Raw genomic sequence first — 19,437 nt, 5'->3', positions numbered from 1 at the left:
GGAGCCAGAGCCCAGTGCACAGGGCCAGCATTGAGGGCAATAGGCAGGCCGTGCAGCTGGGGACCCGCGGGCCATCTCTTCAGCAACAAGGACAGAAGGAAAGTGGCATGACCAGCTTGCCTTCCCCCTCAGTCGCCCTGCCATCCTTGACCCTGACACCCCACTTGCCTCCTCCGTGAAGCCACCATGACCACGTCCTGGCAAAATGGTTCTCTGTAGACTCCGGGACCACAGTCCCTGGGACCGCTCGGCCCAGTACCCTGTGTCCATGCTGAGTCATCTTTGCATGAGTGTGTTTTAGTTCCCCAATCTGCCTGTCGGCACCTTGATAATGAAATCTGTTATCCTTCATTCCCTAGAACGCTGGGTACAATGACCAAAGAAGGCACTTAATACATATACCTGTAAATATAATAATTTGTATTGTAAAATTTTATTTTTATAAATAATAATTTTATTTGATTTGTATTTTCAGTGCTCAGGAATACAATGTTTTGATAGAGGAAGACATGGAAAAGCTGACAGTGAGGCTGACAGTATAGCCCTCTTCCTTGAAAAGATACACCAACCACTCTCCCTGCAAGATACTCACAACAGCCCACACTCACATTTGCAGAGCGTGGGGCTCAGACCCAGGGATGTGCCTCAACGAGGCAGAGGAGCAGGTGAGACACACAGTCTAGGTTCCAAAATTGTTTTCAGAAGGAAAAGTTTCTTAGAGCTGTTACTGTAAGGGTTTCTACTATCACTAGCACTGCTGCCTCACAAATGACAGTGACATTTTCTTTCTAACCTTAATTCATGCTAAATTTTAGCAAATACAAAATGAGAGAGATAATCAAGACACCTGAGTCAGGGTGCATGCCCACAGCCAACAACACAGGCAAAAAACCGATTCCACTGTGCTTGACCCTAAGTGCAATCAAAGAGTACAACACAGGGAGTTTCCTCTATGTAGACACAGAGCAGACTAAGTTGACTCCTATGCAGGAGTAAGGAGAAAGCATGCTTTGTTCTCCTGCACTACACTGACTTAGAGACAAGAAGTCCTGTGACATTCCAAGTTCTGAAGGCGGAGAGGAAGGGGCACCCCCACAAGCAATCCCCCTAGAGACGCTGTCCACCTGCTGCAGACGCAGGCTGGTGGGGCCTGCAGACTCCCCCAAGCCTCACTGTGCAGCTGAGGGTGGAAGCAGACACTCTCTGCTCTTGGCTACAGACCAAGGGGAGGAAAGTGCACTGATCTGATACCAGATCACCCTCAGTACCACAAAGAACAGACCAGCCATGGCAAACCCAAATGTGACAAGCAGGCCAGCTGCCTGTGAGCTGGCAGAGAGGCCAGGCCCAGCAAGCCCCCTTCAGCCCTTCCCCAGGGGACAGAGGAGGCGGGAAACACCCAGCACCTCTGAGGATAAACTCGCCTTTGGACACCTGAGCCCATGCTTCATGTGAAGGAGGTCCAGCCGTGCAGACAGCAGCAGGCACACAGCAAGCAGCAAGATGATGATGCAGACCGCACTCTTCATGTGAACCCCCAGAGCAGCTGTACACGGCAGGAATCATTCCCATTTCATGGACAGAGACACTAAGCCTTAAGGAGTTCAGCCGCCTTTCTTAAGCAAGAGCTTGAACCCAGGTTCACGTGAAGCCAGAGCCCTCATCCTGCCCTTTGTCGTTCTGTCTCCAGACTCTCCCATCTTCTTAAAAGACAGCATGTTGTCAACAACCTCACATTTTGGCTACAAGGGAACAAGCCTAGTTACACCTGAACAGTAGGGACCAACAGTTTGCCAACAGGATCTTAAGGTTCCTCTGTTAGGATACAAACTACTACAGCATATGTAAGACAGACAACAAGGTCCTCCTATAGAACACAGAGACCTGTATTCAATATCCTGTGATAAACCAACATGGAGAAGAGGAGGGAAAAAATATATACATAACTGAATCACTATTGTACAGCAGAAATTAAGACAACACTGTAAATCAACTATCAGGTTCAGTTCAGTCGCTCAGTCATGTCCGACTCTTTGCGACCTCATGAATCGCAGCACGCCAGGCCTCCCTGTCCATCACCAACTCCCGGAGTTCACGCAGACTCACGTCCATGATGCCATCTATACTTCAATTTATACTTCATCTATACTTCCAACTATACTTCAATTTAAAAAAGAGATTCTTCTCTTAGGACAGACTCTCAGAGGTCTTTGGGCAATGCTGAGCCATTTATAGATGGAGAAGCTTCACTTGGCTTCTAAACAAAACTAAAGAGTTCACATTTTTAAAATGAAAAGATATTTGGAAATTGGCTTTAAACACCAGGAAATACTGAGGAGAAAGGAAGAGAGGCAGGGAGGAAGGGACCTGAGGCAGGGAAAAAGATCCCTAGGGAGGGTCAGTGCTGTGAAGCATCCTTGACCTCAACACACTTCCTTAGGCCCAGGAAACAGGACACAACGAAACACAGGACGCAACAAGCCACTCTCAGAGTCGCCCAGCCATGTCTCCAGGTGCCTTCTCTCTCCTTCCTCTTCACAAAAGCCACCAGATCAGTCAATGAACTTCGTACTTGGACTTCACCGTCTTCCAGCTCAAGAAATGCTCACAGCCTCAACCTGGGACTTTACCTGAGAAACAACCCACTCCAGTACCAAATAGAAAAAATACACAATTACAACCTTTTTAAACCCCCAACAAATTTTTTCTATTTTCTTGTTTTAATTACATGCTTGAACACAGACTCTATATATCCTTCCTTATTTAAAATTATTTTAAAATAGTGGCTTAAAATTACTTCCAAAAATTCTCTAAAACCAGTATGAAGAATACTAAGTCAATAATTATTTCTTGGGATCAGTCAGTGCTTCTCAGATATGCAGCAGAAAGCCTCTCCCAAACAAAACACAGGCTGCTCAAAGTGGAAGGAACTTCTGACTCTCAGACATACCCTCTTTCTATCCTAAAAGAAAACATTGCCTTTGTGACAACACAAACCTCTTCTCTTAACCAAAAACAACATCTTTCCCACATCCCAGGGTCAGGGCCGCCTACCGTTTGCAAACACACCACAGCTGAATGGCGCGAGGTGGGCAGGAAGGACTTACAGCTGAAGATGCCCGGAGGGGGGTGCTCTGTCACCAGGAGGCAGTTTTCTTCGTCACTGTTGTCCCCACAGTCGTTCTGCTGGTTACAGACCAGGGAACCCAGATACAAGCACTGCCCGCTGGTGCAGGTGAATTTGCACTCTGAAAAAGCACAACACAAAGCATGGAGTTGTCAATGCCAGCCTGAGGCTCCTCAGCTGCCACTTCTCCTCCCCCGTCTGTATGCTGTGACGGTCTGGGAACCCATCTACCTAGAGAACCCAGAGAACCGAGCTCAGACAGGGCCCAGGAGCACTCAGGCCTGCCGGACCTCACTCATCCCCTACCTTGGACCCACATAATAATAGCACAGGTGCTTTCTTTACACAACATGCCCAGCAAGAGTCACAGTTACGGAGCTCTTTGCTTGAAAAAAATCCTTGTCAGTCTTCACTGCCACCAAGGAAGAAGGAGCCAGTGCAGCAGCAGTGAAAAATGTGCTCTGAACAGTCCAAGGTACTCTGCCTCAGACTTCCAGTCCAAGTACCCTTCAGAGCAGCCTGAAAAAATTACCCAGCCGTCATCAGAACACCATCGGGTATTTTAAAAGTCCTTCAGAACTGGAACTGGCAAATAGCACTATTTCTCTTCTACGTTCAAAAGCACTGAATGAAAGAATGTATGAATGCTTTTCTGTGTTTTCCTGTGTACAGAATGTGCAGAAGTGTTCTCATTAGCTTCTTAGAACTATCATAGAAGCACCCATGGAAGCAGGTAAGAATGCCTTAACATTCTCTGCAAACAAAAGGCACATCAGTACATGCAAGGTATCAAATACATGGGAAACAGTCTGAAAGGATGCTCGCCAAAACACAAACAGTGACACTTCTGGGTGCTGGGATCATTGGTAATCTGTAGTTCCTTCTGACTTGTGTGTACCATTTTATAATCAGAAAAATATAAAGCCTATTTTAAAGTGAGAAAAATCTCTGAAACCAAATGTTCGTAGAATTCTAAACCCACAATAATGAAGTACCTATAACATCATACCAACAGAAATCCAGACACACGGTTCCAGCCCCACCGTCTCAGTCACACTGTGAGGCACGGAGCTCACGGGAGCACCCCCAGGAAGAGCAGCAGTAAAAGCACAGACACCAGCTGGCAGTTCCTGCCTGAGGACCCGCTGCAGAGCGCTGGGGTGGAGAGGAGCGCAGATCCCGCAGAGCCACGGCCTGCAGCGCGAGAGTAATGTTGAGGGCCAGACGGTGTGCTGATGACCAGGCTGGTACTGTATCTACAGGCTTTAATAAGTAAGTGTTAGTCACTCAGTCGTGCCCAACTCTTTGCGACCCCATGGACTGCAGCCCACCAGGCTCCTCCGTCCATGAGATTTTCCAGGCAAGGATACTGGAGTGGGTTGCCTTTTCCTTCTCCAGGGGATCTTCCCGACCCAGGGATCTAGGGCCTCTGCTAAGTCGCTTCAGTCATGTCCGACTCCGTGCGACCCCACAGATGGCAGCCCACCAGGCTCAGCCATCCCTGGGATTCTCCAGGCAAGAACACCAGAGTGGGCTGCCATTTCCTTCTCCAGTGCATGAAAGTGAAAGGTGAAAGTGAAGTCGCTCAGTCTAGGGCCTCTAAAAAGGATCTAACTGCACAGCCCTGAGCATTTAACGCACATCCATCAAGACTAACCCTGCACACCCCACTCACAACAGCTCCACGGAGGAGCAATAAGAGTTCTGAACTGCCCACTGACATGTGCACACGTCCCTGAGGACCACACCCAACCTGCAGGACCCACTAGATGGCTACATAGGCATTCACGGCATAAACCTGGGCCCCAACAGGGGAAACAGGGGTGAAAGTACAGCGGTGACCCTCAGGTATTGTGACCACTGAGCCTCAGGACTCTTTCCCTCAAGCCACTCTTTCAGTCATTCATTCAAGAGTCCTCACTACTCTGGCAAGGAGCATGGCCACAGGTGCCAAGGATGAAACAGACAGTTCCGTCTAAGAGTTTCTCCTTCAGCTCTTAAACTAAACACTGTGTTTTCCTCAGGCAAGAACAAGACTCTTAGCCTCTCAACTGCTTCCTGGTCAACGTAGTGTTGGGATTAAAGCAGTGACTCTGCATCCTCCTCTGATAGCCTAGGGCCCAGAGGATATGGGGTTTGGGGTCAGTGAGTGTCCCCACAGGATTGCTAAGTCTGGGCGCAGGTAGATTCCCTCGAGATTCCTCTGTAAGACAGCATCCTCCAGCTGAAAAATCTGAAAGCTACCTATTGCCTTACATTCTAAAAGTCCTTTCAATTCTTAGAAACCACAATTCAACAGTTTTAAAAAAGAAATGTTAAAGAATGACACTCTACTTGAGCCCTTTGGTACTTCCGGTGCTCACTCTTCATTATTCTAATGATTATCCTAATGACAGGTGCTGAACTCTGGACAGGGATCACACTGATCACCAGTGGACACAGTGATCAATACACTGACTGGACACATTGATCCAAACTGGACACAGTGATCATTCTGGACACACTGATCATCAATACCACCTCCACGGGATCCTTCGAAGCAGCATCACAAACATGCTGTAACCTCCGCGTGTTTAAAATACAATGCTCTGGGCCGCACTCGCATGTTTCCACTCCCAGGGCTCAGGCCTGTTTCTTCTCAGCAAATCTGGTCAGGCTTTGGCCCCATCACTGCACTCCAGGCCATGGACGCCCTCCATGTCAACTCCAGGGCAGCACCTAGGCTGTGTCTCGTCCACAGGGTCACAGAGTCAGATGAGACACAGTGACTGAACAAGACTGCATGTATGCTTCTGATAAATGTGGAAGTGCAGCAGCCATAGAAGCACACTCAGGTCGCCTCCATGGTAAGCAGGTGCTGCCCAGCATTGATGCACAGTAGCACATGCATCTGAAACAAATCCGGGTGCTGTCCACAGAGCTCTCTCCCAAACACTCTTCAGAGGGAAAACTGAAGGAAAACTCCCAGAGAAAAGTCTTAAAATCCCCAGCACCATGTGCTTTATTATCCTCCGTAGTACATCAGACCATATTAAATTTATGGGACACATGAAAGAGAAGAGGCCAACAGTCCTGGCCTAAAACTGCCATTAACAAACAGTCATTGTCTTTTATTGCTGAATCAGTGTCTGGGCTCCAAAGGTCAAGGACTCAAATCCTCCTTCAATCATCACACACTAATCTGAGCACTGTCATCATCATAACTCACCTCATGGACCGTCCGCCTGGAGTACACGCACTTCACCCTGTGAGCCACCCTGCATGTCCCCTACCAGTGCACCAGGGGGCCACACACTGAGGTCCCACAGTGAGCAGGGGCGGGTCTGAGCGCTGGGGAGAGTTAGGGTTACGCTCTGCCCCAGCCCATACCAGGCTCCCAGTCAAGGGCAGGCAGGAAGGCCGAATACGCTGGGACTCCAGAATGGGCCAGTCCAGCACTACCGAGGGCAGGCTCCCTGGCATGGCTGGGACAGACAACAGACTAGTCCCTCAACATCCTGTCCTGTCTGGGTCCTACAGATGCCAGAGCCTCCGTCGTCTCCAAGACAGAGAAAATGCCTCGCTGGGATTGGTCACATCACTCATGTCACCACTTAATCAAGATGGTTTACAGGCCACCATCATCTCAGAAAACCACAAGACCTCAGCACCACTTCCCAGTCAAGACACCTGATCCTCATCAACTGGGGTCTCAAGGTCACCTGAGGGCTGGGGACTCAAGAGGTGTCAGCAGTCAGGTGGGCGGTCTGAGTCCCAATCACACCACAGCATGAAACATGCTGCACAACCAGACACAACTTTACCAGCTGCCATAAAGAAACAGAAAATTGGTGTCTTGAAAGCTATATAAAGATCATCACAAAACTTCACTCCGTCCAGGGGAAAGGATTAATAAGGGAGGAGCCGTCTCTCACACTAAGCGAACCATCCACTACAGAGGACAGGGGTGTCAGTGGACAGGGTCCAGGAGCACAGGGTCCTCACACTCACCCTACCAGGTGGGCCAAGGCCAAAAGGTCCCCAGTGAGACACCCACACACCTGCATACCGACACCCTCTCACTCGACATAACCTCCATGCCTGTGGTACTGACGTATGAGATGGAGAACAAGACTTGTGGCTGAGATTGAGTTATCATGCCAGCGCTGTCTTCAGAGAAGTGGTGATACCCTCTTGTGAGCTCACGGCCTCCATTCTCAGATCGCACATTCTCACCAAGGCTACCGGCCTGGTCACAAACTCCAGCTCTGCTGTCAAACTCCAGCTGCACTGCACAGTCTCCTTCAGGCTCAGTTTCTTCACATATAAAATACCTGCTGTGAAGACTCAACAGATGCCGTACATGCAGTGCTCAATACAGTGTCTGACTCGTGGCACACGTACAAACAAATGGAAGCTAACAACATATCTGATATTATAATCATTATCAGCACCTCAAAAAACAGACTGGGGATCATGGAAGTAACTTCTGGATTTGACCAGAGCAGATGTGAACTTTAAAACTTTTCCAAAGCTAAATAGGTAACAGGTAACAATCACAAAAAAACAGACAGACTGGGAGCCACAGTTATAATGTCCACATGATCTCCGCAGGGGCCCCTCTGCATCAGGACTGGCACGTCTGTCCCTCATAAATGAGGGTGCCATGTCACAGCTACTTTTATATCAAACAAAAGTATGTCTTCACCAGGTTTCTCTCAAAACTATATTTTTCTTTCATTACTTTTATAACCCACATATTAATGATTTCCATTCTTTGCATGCATTTCTAAAATATTACAATTGAAATGCACATTAAAACAGTTCCTGAATTTGTATGCATGCAGGCTTAGTCGCTACAGTCAAGTCCAACTCTTTGCAACCCAATGGACTGTAGCCTGCCAGGCTCCTCTGTCCATGGGATTCCCAGGCAAGAATACTAGAGTGGGTTGTCATGCCCTTCTCCAGGCCTGAATTTGTATAATTACTTTTAAAAAATCTAAATGCAAATTTAAAATAACAACTAAACATAGTTTTGGGGAAGAAAGTTTTATAGAGCAATAGTTCCTGTGGACCATGCTCTGACAGCTGACTCACACTGTGAACATCTCCACACCTGGCACAGTGGACGCTCGAGGTGAGCAGTCCAGGCCAGAGAGGGTTCCAAGGCTGAGCCCAGATCCGAGGTCACAGGTCACTGCACCCCATGCCCTCAGACTTCTAGACACAGCATTAGGAGCACAGCAAATGGCACAGATGTAAACTGACAGCAAAGCTGCTTGAGACACAGCATGCACCTCTGACAAGAAGGGTCAAGTTCACAGTGCAAAATCACACATCTGAAATGTTCAAGAAAGGATTCTAGTTTCCAAAGCGTGTCTTGGCCCTACAGCATATTGATCAAGAAATAACAGAATTTGAAATCTCTGGCTTTTTAGTAAAATATACTTAAAAGAGGAAGTAAAAGTCATTTCCCAGGCCACACTAACCATGGGGGTGGGGGCTGGGACCATGACATTGAGATTTATCATAAGAAATATATATTTGGTCTCAGTCATAAATCACAAAAGCTCTGATTCAGAGCTCCTAAAACCCTTGGAATTTCCTAAATGGTAAGAGCCATGAAGGTGTCTTTTGTTATTCGTGCCAAGGCCCTGGTTAATGAGGTGACTTTGGGAAGCCCCTAAGGATAGGACTGGTTGCCAGGGGAACCACCCACAGGATCAGAAGGCTGGCACTTTCAGCCCCACCCTCAGGCCTCTGTTGGAGGAGAAGGGCTGGAAACTGAGCCCATCCCAATGGCCAGTGAGCTCACCACTCCTGCCAGGATGATGAGACCTCCATAACACCCCAGAGTACAGAGTCAGAGGGCTTCCAGGCTGGTAATCATAGGAGGTCTGGGGAAGGTGGTGCCTGAGAGGATGTCAGGCTCCACACCCTTTCCTTACACCACTGTGCCCTGGCCTTTCTTGACCAGTAACATTATTATTCAACTGCCTTCCTGAGTTCTGTGAGCCGCTCCAGCAAGTCTACCAAATCTCAGGAGGGACCACAAGAACCTCCAATTGATCAGCCAGTTGGTCAGAAGCACAGGGGTGACCACCTGGACTTGGGACTCGTGTCTGAAGAGGGCAGTGCCTCCGGGTCTGGGCCACTTCCGGCAGAAAGGGTCAAACCCGACAAAGCTGTAGGACATCAAGCTGTCGCAGTTGCCTGGTGCAGGAAACACCCACATGGCTGGTGGCCAGCACTGTGAGTGCTGTGTGTAGACACAGAAGAGTTTTTTGCTTTACTAACAAAAACCCTGGCACGTAGCCTGCATGTGGCTCTGAAGCTGGCCAGTCTCTTTCACCAAGATGGTCCCAGTCCTTCTCCCAGCCCCTGCCATTCTCCCTTCATCCTGGGACCTATACACAACAGGAAAAACCCATCTTAAGGCCACAGACTTCCCATGCCTTTCTTGTAGAAATGAAACCTGTGAGGACCAGTCTGAAGTCTGTTGTTTACACTTCAGGTCCTACAAAGACATAACCATGAGATTTCTACAAAGACACCCTCCAGCCAAAGACAACTACTGAACTTTGGGACCCAGAGGTACAGAGTCATCAAATCACATAGGTGACCATCGTATTAATTCCTGACTTCACATAGAAACTGAGGCCCAGAGAAGTTAGGAAACTCACCCAAGGTCACACAACTAAATGAGGAAAGAAATAGTAAGATACCCTCTCATCGACCTCTGGTATCAAAGCAAATGGCCAGGGGTTTAGTATCTGTTCTCAGATGCACTCTTTTAATATTATAAAGCAGTAAAATTAAACTATACTGGACACATACAAATAATTATTCCTTTTTATCACAAAGGAACAGTTATTTTGGGTTCATTATCTTGATATTTTTGTTTTTACTTAAAAAAAAAAAAGAAAAATTGTAAGATATGGATAAGTAAATCTAAGAAAGGAAACCTCATTATGTATTGCTATCACCCGGAGGTAGCCACCAGTAACATTTTGGTGCACATCCACCTATACTGTCTTTGTTCTTTGAGTATAAAAATTAAAGGATCGCATTCTTCCTATTGCTTTATGACCTACTTTTTTCACTTAAAAATATAAGCATTTCTCCAGAACGTGAAACACTAAAACATCCTTTGTAGTAGCTATGGGGAATTTCATCACAATGATATATCATAGTTACTTAACCATGTGTTATTCTGGGACTGGTTTACTCTATCTTTTTTCTTCTTTTTGCCATGCCACAAGGCTTGTGAGATATTATCTCCCCAACCAGTGATTGAACCCAGGCCTTTGGCAGTGACATCATGGAGTCCTAACCACTGGAACTGCCAGAGACTTCCTCCTCATATTTTAATATTGCTTTATTTCTAAACTTAAATTCTGCCACCAAGGTCAGCAATTCCCTTTAGTCTCCAGTCATCTGCAAATTTGATAAGCATGTTTTTTTAATCACTTTTCCCCAAGTGCTTGACAAGAAAGCCTGGGGACATAGCCATTAGAGTCCCTACCTGGCTGATGCTATTCATTCATTGACATGCTTTGGGATCACCAAATAGAAACTCTAGTTATTCAAGAGTCTTCCAGTCATGACAAATATTCAGTGTTTCCTTCATTCACTATATATACTAAACGTATTATAAGCAGCACTGACAAAGAGCTATAAAAATGTCTGCAAAGAGTTAGGAATACTTACATAAATGAGAACTTTTATGACTCCTGTTCACAAAAAAGTACCCAGATTTGGCATTCCAAAAATTGTGTTTTTCACTTAAAAATCAAAAAGACTTTAAAATATTTCATAAATTTCTTTTTAATTAGAAAAAAAATCCCTGCAATGCCAGAAACTGTTAGGCAAACACATTGAAATGGTTAAAATTGTTTAAGTCACTAGAGATAAAAATCTTTTAATTCAAGGTTTAGCTACTGGGCAACTTCCACTGCCAAGCCATGAGCTTCTGGAAACAGATGTTCATATGAAAGCATGAATTCATGCCACAGCAGCAAGTCCTGGAACCAGGGCAGTAGCTTGTCGGTTCTGACCTTGTCTGCCTGGAGTGGCCTGGACCCGCGACACTGCCCCTTCAGACACAAGTCCCAAGTCCAGGTGGTCACCTGTGCTTCTGACTACCCAGCGATCAATTGGAGGACGGGTTTCCGTGCCAGGCTTGGCGGCTGAGGAGGGTTCTGGAGAGCTGAGCTCCACATGCTCCTCTGAAGCAGCCACCACACTCGTCTTCCCGGACCCTGATCAGCCAGGGGCCCTCCCCAACCTGGGCCTCCAGGAGGGGGCTCCTGTGTTTCACATGCTCAGCTGCTCCAGCCGTGCTTCTGTGAGAGCTGCACGTGGCCTTGTTGGCTGTCAAACCAGCAAAGGGAGCAGGGCTGGCCCTGGTGAGCGTCCACAAGCAGGGCGGGCAGCGGGGGCCGAGCCTCAAGCTCTCTCCAGGCACCTGACACCCCAACCTGCCTGCTATACACAACCGGGAAACCAACAAACTCGTGGGGCTCTCAGAGTGAGAAACACAGTCACTTCTTATAATTTTCCCACCATCCCTCCCTTAATAGGAAAAAACCTCTTTTATGTAAAACTGTTTTCCCTGGATTCCATGACGTTCTTCAGCTTCAAGTTCCCCATTTTATAAATGAGGAGTCAAAGGCCCATAAGAATTAGTGGCTTCCTGGGATGTTAAGTGATTCAGACAAAGAACCAAGACCCAACTCAAAAGCCCCTGATCATGCCCTGGCTCTGTGTACCATCCAGACAGAGCGGTTCCCTTCAAGGGGTGCAGACCAGACGGGGCAGAGAGGGGCACGTCCAAAAGTCCTTACAGGAGCGGGTCAGCGTTCAGAGTTGCCACCCACTACCGCCTGCATGCGGGTGAGGCTCAGAGGGAGAACGTACACATCGGCCGTGATTGTTCCCTCCGAGTCCCCCAGCTCTGGGCAGACAGACCCCCTGACATATGCACCGCAAGGGATGGATTTTTTTCAGGGGCAGTGGCTCGTGGGACACTGTGTGCCCTATGACTCAACAAAGCAGAATCACAAAATGTCTGATGCTGTTTCAAATTCCTCGCTACAGAAAAGGATAAAACACCATAGTTTTGCCAAAATCACTTCCCGCAGCAGCCTGAGCCCCAAGACACTGTAGGGCTTCAGCTCCTAAATGCAGACACACATTCAGCTCCTAGAACTGCTCAGCGTCTCGTTACCTACTAAGAGTGAAAAAACATGCTCAGCTCAGCATGGAGGATTCTCACCTGTGAAAGCATTCGTGGCCTGAGAGCCAGCTTCCTGCATACTGCTCCCCAGCAGGCCTGGCTCCAGCTCCTCAGCTGTCCTGTCCCCAGGAACGTCCAGGAGGCCTCAGGTCACCTCCATCTCAGCTTGCTTGAGGCCATCTGCTGCTGTCTGGCTTCTGGGAGCATCTGACGCTGACCAGCCTGGCCCCCAGCCCGAGAGCAGGTGGTACCTGACACGGCACCCAGTCCAGCAGCACACACGCTGGGGGCACTGGTCACGTCAGCTGTCCAGTCAAAGAATGGAGGCCATGGTGGACCCAGGAGCCAGGAAGCTGTCCCATGGACAACAGCCTTCCCACCTCAGAGGAAGGGCCTGACAGCCAGCATTCTCCAGAGGTCTCAGCTGCTCCAGGCAGGGAGGGTCAGGAAGGTCTGATCTGCAGCTCTCTGTGCTTTGCCTCTCCCCTTGCTGAAATTAAAAAGAAAGAGATCACCTTCCTGATGATCTGTAAAGCCTGAATTCAGTAGGCCACAGAGGCCAAGAAAGAAAACGAAGACACCCCCAGAGCTATGCCTGAAACCACACTGTCGGGACGGTGGGGCAACCTCTCCTGCTGCTCTGTGAGGGGCCGGATGAGGGTGTCCTGTCCCCGGAACAAGACGCTGCCAGAGGCTCCGAGCAGCTCCAAGAACAGTGACAAAGGTCACATGCATCCAGCACAGACACCTGGAGGAGAAACCCATGTCCTCAGCAGCTTCCCGAGGTCTTGGAAGTGGATCTGAGGTCCACACCCATGCTGCCGGCACACCAGGAGGGACGGGGCTTGAGCTGCTTCAAAAAGTGACCCCCGAAGGGCGGGGGTTGGGGGGGAACAAAGGCCAGTGATAAATTTCTTGAAAGAATATGAAGGAAAAGCAAATTTAACCTATAAACTGTTTCATATATATTACATAGAACATGATAATAAAAGTACTTTATAGGTACTTATCAGCTATTTTAATGCTGTTAAACTATATAAGAAGCAACATCAATAACAAGAATGTTAGAAGCCCAAAGGATCAGACTTTTAAAACAGAATCCCAAATATGAATCTCTGGTATTGGAGAAAAGGAATCTTTTTTTCCATTATTATCACTTCATGCTAATCAATTTATAGTCAATTTTTAGAAAATATCACTTTATTCCTCTTTTTCAAACTAGAGAAAAGAAAATATTTAAGAAAACAGCACATAACAGAAAGAAGCCCTCTGTTAAAACCCTCCTGCTATAAACATAAGGTAATAAACATACAGACGAACCAAAGGAAGGCCTTATGTATTAACGAAGCACCTTAATTATATTACAAAAGAAATTCAACTGCGTTGCCCTCATGTACTTGCAGTAATAATCTCAGTTAATGAAGTGCAGCCCAGTAGGAGTCCTTAAATTTAATGAATAGGTAAAAAATTTAATTCAAAATCATTTATGTAATTGGTGGGTCTGAAGTGCTTGAAAAATGTGAGAAAATGTTCTTTCTCTGAATTTAAACATTCCATACCGAATGACTAATACCCACAGTTATCCGCATCCCGCAGGCCAACACCAGCATCTAAAGTGCCATGTGCCCTGGAGCCATCCACCTCAGGGAACAGAACTGCCAGATAAACAGAAAAGTCCACCTGCCCTACAACCCTGATAACCTTTTCTCTGGTCTAGGATGCTTTCAGTGCACAGGAATACCAGACTGTATTTGTTCTCTTTCCCTGATCTCAAAGAGAAACACAAGTGCAGTAAGGCTTTTGCTGTTTTATTGAGGAGTTTTGTTTAATTATCTTGTTTTGTTACAAAAGGCATGCTACCTCAATTAAAAAAAAAAAACAACACAACAACAACCAAAGGTTTTTTTGGCTATAGGAAAGACTGAGGCTGGTGTGGACTGAAACAGAAGAAACAACACACTCTTCCTTTCTTTTCTCTTCCTGTCTGTCACAATCACTAATGCTTAACTTTGCTTCTTCAGAAAAGAGAGATGGAGACAGGTGTGTAACAACTCCCTGAGGTCTTGGGCATAGATGGTCTTGGCCTAGATGTTTAGGGAATGACATGTGTGATTCCCAACACAGGCTGAAGGGACAGCATTTATTTCAATTATCTTGACTGACTGATGACAAGCATATTCCTACATACATTTGAAGTCTCCTTACAAGCATTTTCAAGCAAAAATTGAACTGTTAAGTGCCATAACAGTTTTCTTCCTAACCACTAACAACACAGAAAAGATGCCCTTTTAAAAACACACAGAAAGAGGGGTGGGTCTCCACTGGGCTGAGAAACAAGGCGGGGGTGACTGGGACCCAGAGTCAGCAGAGGCACCACATGTTCATTTTCACAATTCAGTAACCAGTCAAAAATCAGGAAAAAGCTGCAGAAGCCGAACACGTCTCAGTCCTGCCTGCCTCCCACCATTACAGGCCCTACTTACTTTCTGGTCTCAGAGGTGGCCCCTCGCCCACCCCTGGGGCTACATGCAGACAGAGCCAGGTGATCTGGCTCAGGGCCCTAGAAGAGCTGCAGGGTGCTCACAGTTCAGCCATCCCTCCGTGGGGCAGCAAGCTCCATAGGGGTGTTTCCCTTGGGCACCTAAGGCGCTGCCTGGCAGGCATCAGTAGGATGAGCCTATTAACAACGGAGGAGCAGGCCGAGGCCGCTGGTCTACTGGATGGGTGAGTGGACCAAGGCTACTGGTGCTGGGAGGAGGAGTAGAGAGGCTCGGCTGACCCTACAAACCAGTCTGCCGCCCCGAGCGAAGCTGACAGCATCCAGGCTGAGAGGCTGTTCTCCTCTGGCTCTGATCTCTGAAGGGGCAGGGCCTGTGTGACCACCCCACGGTCACTACACAGCAAAGCACCCACACAGGCCCATGGAGCTCACTGCTCTGAAACTTCTCGAACCACGGGGACAACTCTAACCCCACAGAGGCCACAGACTCTGCCCGGAAATGAGTGCTCAGGAGTTGGGATCAGAACCTGGTCTCTGACCCTTCCAACCACTGTTTTTCCCATATTACTTCTGAGTCTCAGGTCACTCCAACACGCTGGTAACACTCAAATCAGGAAAACCTGGAGGGAAGAGGAAGAATAAAGAGAGAAAGAGGCAACTTACCCAGGATGCAAGGTCACAGAGTAACCTGGACTCATTCAAGAGCCCCCTCTACACAAGCACAATACCATCACCCTGTCATGGACACACACACACATGTGCTGTTTACACCAAGAACATGGGCAGGACTAACCAGGAAATAAATCAATTCAACATTACACTTGAAATATATGGTTAAGTCCCTCCCATAACAGAGCAACAGTTACTAAGGAAATAGAGCATGCAAGATGGAAAAACACTCCCACAGGAAGAGACATTTTTTAAAACGTGAACACCCACAAAACCTAACTAAGCTGCAGAATATGTTTACCACTTGTTCACAAAAATTCATATGAAATGTAGTGTCCCTAGAATCACTGAGGAGAGAAAAGAACTGCATTCCACAGACAAACCCTATCATGAAAGCTCAATTGCAGAGACACGAGGTTTAGGCAACACAAGGCCACACACTGGGCACAGAGGCCAAAGTCAACAGAGAAGTCAAATCTCCTTTTCTAAAAACCTAGCAACACGAGTGCAAGCACAGTGCATCAAGGATCAGCACCTCAGTTTCGTTTCTGATTTCCACACACCATGGACTGCTGGCCTCTTTGGCGTGCCGGTTACCTGGGTGACGGCCAGACAGACCAGACAGACCAGCCCCAGGCTCTGGGTCGAAGAGGCCCCGCCTGAGGCCCCACACTGCTTGACCCTCACAGTAAGGAGCACCAAGGGATGAAGGGATGGTCCCACCCTTGACAAAGTAAAGCACTGTAGCAGTGCGCCACACTGCTTACCAGAGGGAAAAAAAACTCAACTACCGACTGGTTGGGCTTCCCTACTGGCTCAGCTGATAAAAAATGCACCTGCAATGCAGGAGACCTGGGATCGATCCCTGGGTTGGGAAGATGCCCTGGAGAAGGGAAAGGCTACCCACTCCAGTATTTTGGCCTGGAGAATTCCATGGACCGTACAGTTGCAAAGAGTTGCGGCCATGTCTCTGGTCAAGGGAGATAGGACAGATGTACACAAAAAGGACACAGCAAACAGGCCCAGAAAATCTGCATAGAAACCAAGTCTGAGACAAAGGGCTCTCTGCAAAGGGTTGCAAAGTTGGACGCAACTTTCACTTCACTCACTGGCTTGTTCATCGAAGGTCAAAATGGCAAAGGACTCTAAGCGAGACAGAGGTGAGAAAAAGAGGGACAAGAAACCTGAGGGTCTGCTTCTGGCCCAAGCCTGAAGCCCTCCACCCCATGGACAGACATGCAGACCTGGGCAGTGCCGGTCCATCTAGGACTTGCTCACAGGAGCCACCATCCTGCCCTGGGTCAGGCTCAGCCAGGCTACAGCATCCTTGCACACCGGAAGTGGCAGAGCTAAAGGTCCCTTCTAATCCAAGCAGGCCCCAGCAGCCATGTCTCTGGTCAAGGGAGATAGGACATATGTGCACAAAAAGGACACAGCAAACGGGCCCAGAAAATCTGCATAGAAACCAAGTCTGAGACAAAGGGCTGTCTGCATGACGGTACAGCTCTTTCTCACTGTTCTTCATCTCTGGAATTTGACAATCTGCAATCTGCAGCTGTTATAACACAACCTCAAAGCCATCAAGCTCTGGGCAGCTCGATGGGCTCCAGGTAATCAGAGGTAAAACACGCTTCAAATATGTACACAAGATGCAAACAGGGAAGGAGGCAATTCCATTAGACCATCCTTTAAAATGTCACCTCAGCAAATCCAAACACTTGATAAAACCTAAAGGACCTCCTTATTGCCAAATTCAGACTTAAATTGAAGAAAGTGGGGAAAACCACTAGACCATTCGGGTATGACCTCAGTCAAATCCCTTATGACTATACAGTGGAAGTGAGAAGTAGATTTAAGGGACTAGATCTGATAGACACAGAGTGCCTGATGAACTATGGACGGAGGTTCATGACACTGTATAGGACACAGGAATCAAGACCATCCCCAAGAAAAAGAAATGCAAAAAAGCAAAATGGCTGTCTGGGGAGGCCTTACAAATAGCTGTGAAAAGAAGAGAAATGAAAAGCAAAGGAGAAAAGGAAAGATATAAGCATCTGAATGCAAAGTTCCAAAGAATAGCAAGGAGAGATAAGAAAGCCTTCCTCAATGATCAATGCAAAGAAATAGAGGAAAACAACAGAATGGGAAAGACTAGGGATCTCTTCAAGAAAATTAGAGCTACCAAGGGAACATTTCATGCAAAGATGGGCTCAATAAAGGACAGAAATGGTATGGACCTAACAGAAGCCCAAGATATTAAGAAGACGTGGCAAGAATACACAGAAGAACTGTACAAAAAAGATCTTCACGACCCAGATAATCACGATGGTGTGATCACTGACCTAGAGCCAGACATCCTGGAATGTGAAGTCAAGGGGGCCTTAGAAAACATCACTATGAACAAAGCTAGTGGAGGTGATGGAATTCCAGTTTAGCTATTCCAAATCCTGAAAAATGATGCTGTGCAAGTGCTACACTCAATATGCCAGCAAATTTGGAAAACTCAGCAGTGGCCACAGGACTGGAAAAGGTCAGTTTTCATTCCAATCCCAAAGAAAGGCAATGCCAAAGAATGCTCAAACTACTGCACAATTGCACTCATCTCACACGCTAGTAAAATAATGCTCAAAATTCTCCAAGCCAGGCTTCAACAATACATGAACCGTGAACTTCCTGATGTTCAAGCTGGTTTTAGAAAAGGCAGAGGAGCCAGAGATCAAATTGCCAACATCTGCTGGATCATCAAAAAAGCAAAAGAGTTCCAGAAAAACATCTATTTCTGCTTTACTGACTATGCCAAAGCCTTTGACTGTGTGGATCACAATAAACTGTGGAAAATTCTGAAAGAGATGGGAATACCAGACCACCTGATCTGCCTCTTGAGAAACCTGTATGCAGGTCAGGAAGCAACAGTTAGAACTGGACATGGAACAACAGACTGGTTCCAAATAGGAAAAGGAGTACGTCAAGGCTGTATATTGTCACTCTGCTTATTTAACTTCTATGCAGAGTACATCATGAGAAACGCTGGGCTGGAAGAAGCACAAGCTGGAATCAAGACTGCCGGGAGAAATATCAATCACCTCAGATATGCAGATGACACCACTCTTATGGCAGAAAGTGAAGAGGAACTCAAAAGCCTCTTGATGAAAGTGAAAGTGGAGAGTGAAAAAGTTGGCTTAAAGCTCAACATTCAGAAAACGAAGATCATGGCATCTGGTCCCATCACTTCATGGCAAATAGATGGGGAAACAGTGGAAACAGTGGCTGACTTTATTTTTTTGGACTCTAAAATCACTGCAGATGGTGATTGCAGCCAAGCAATTAAAAGATGCTTACTCCTTGGAAGGAAAGTTATGACCAACCTAGACGACATATTAAAAAGCACAGACATTACTTTGCCAACAAAGGTCCGTCTAGTCAAGGCTATGGTTTTTCCAGTGGTCATGTATGGATATGAGAGTTGGACTGTGAAGAAAGCTGAGCGCCGAAGAATTGATGCTTTTGAACTGTGGTGTTGGAGAAGACTCTTGAGAGTCCCTTGGACTGCAAGGAGATCCAACCAGTCCATTCTAAAGGAGATCAATCCTGGGTGTTCATTGGAAGGACTGATGTTGAAACTGAAACTCCAATACTTTGGCCACCTGATGTGAAGACCTGACTCATCGGAAAAGACCCTGATGCTGAGAAAGATTGAAGGCATGAGGAGAAGGGGACGACAGAGGATGCGATGGCTGGATGGCATCACCAACTCAATGGATATGGGTTTGGGTAGACTCCAGCAGTTGGTGATGGACAGGGCAGCCTGGCGTGCTGCAGTTCATGAGGTCGCAAAGAGTCGGACACGGCTGAGCAGCTGAATTGAAAGGACCTACAGCCTGAGCTCTACACAAACCAAGCTGGAGAACACTTCCCAGATACTTA

General features: G+C 47.2%; 1 protein-coding gene across 10 annotated transcripts in view; it reads right to left on the bottom strand.

Moving 5' to 3' along the window:
* The window catches only part of LDLRAD4 (low density lipoprotein receptor class A domain containing 4), a 180,760-nt gene that overhangs the window by 49,032 nt on the left and 112,291 nt on the right, over positions 1 to 19,437 (bottom strand). For 9 of the 10 annotated variants that reach the window (XM_019986511.2, XM_019986518.2, XM_070778552.1 and 6 more), the window contains 2 exons: positions 12,384 to 12,834; positions 3,108 to 3,248 (listed from right to left, as the gene is read on the bottom strand). In XM_019986511.2, coding sequence (XP_019842070.1) covers positions 3,108 to 3,248; positions 12,384 to 12,423 — 181 coding nt within the window. In that variant the 5' untranslated portion in view covers positions 12,424 to 12,834. The remainder of the gene's footprint in view (positions 1 to 3,107; positions 3,249 to 12,383; positions 12,835 to 19,437) is intronic. The other variant, XM_019986519.2, reaches the window with a different exon arrangement.

Source organism: Bos indicus, chromosome 24, assembly GCF_029378745.1.
Source record: "Bos indicus isolate NIAB-ARS_2022 breed Sahiwal x Tharparkar chromosome 24, NIAB-ARS_B.indTharparkar_mat_pri_1.0, whole genome shotgun sequence".
Lineage (NCBI taxonomy): Eukaryota > Metazoa > Chordata > Mammalia > Artiodactyla > Bovidae > Bos > Bos indicus.
This window is presented reverse-complemented; position numbering and strand designations above follow the sequence as displayed.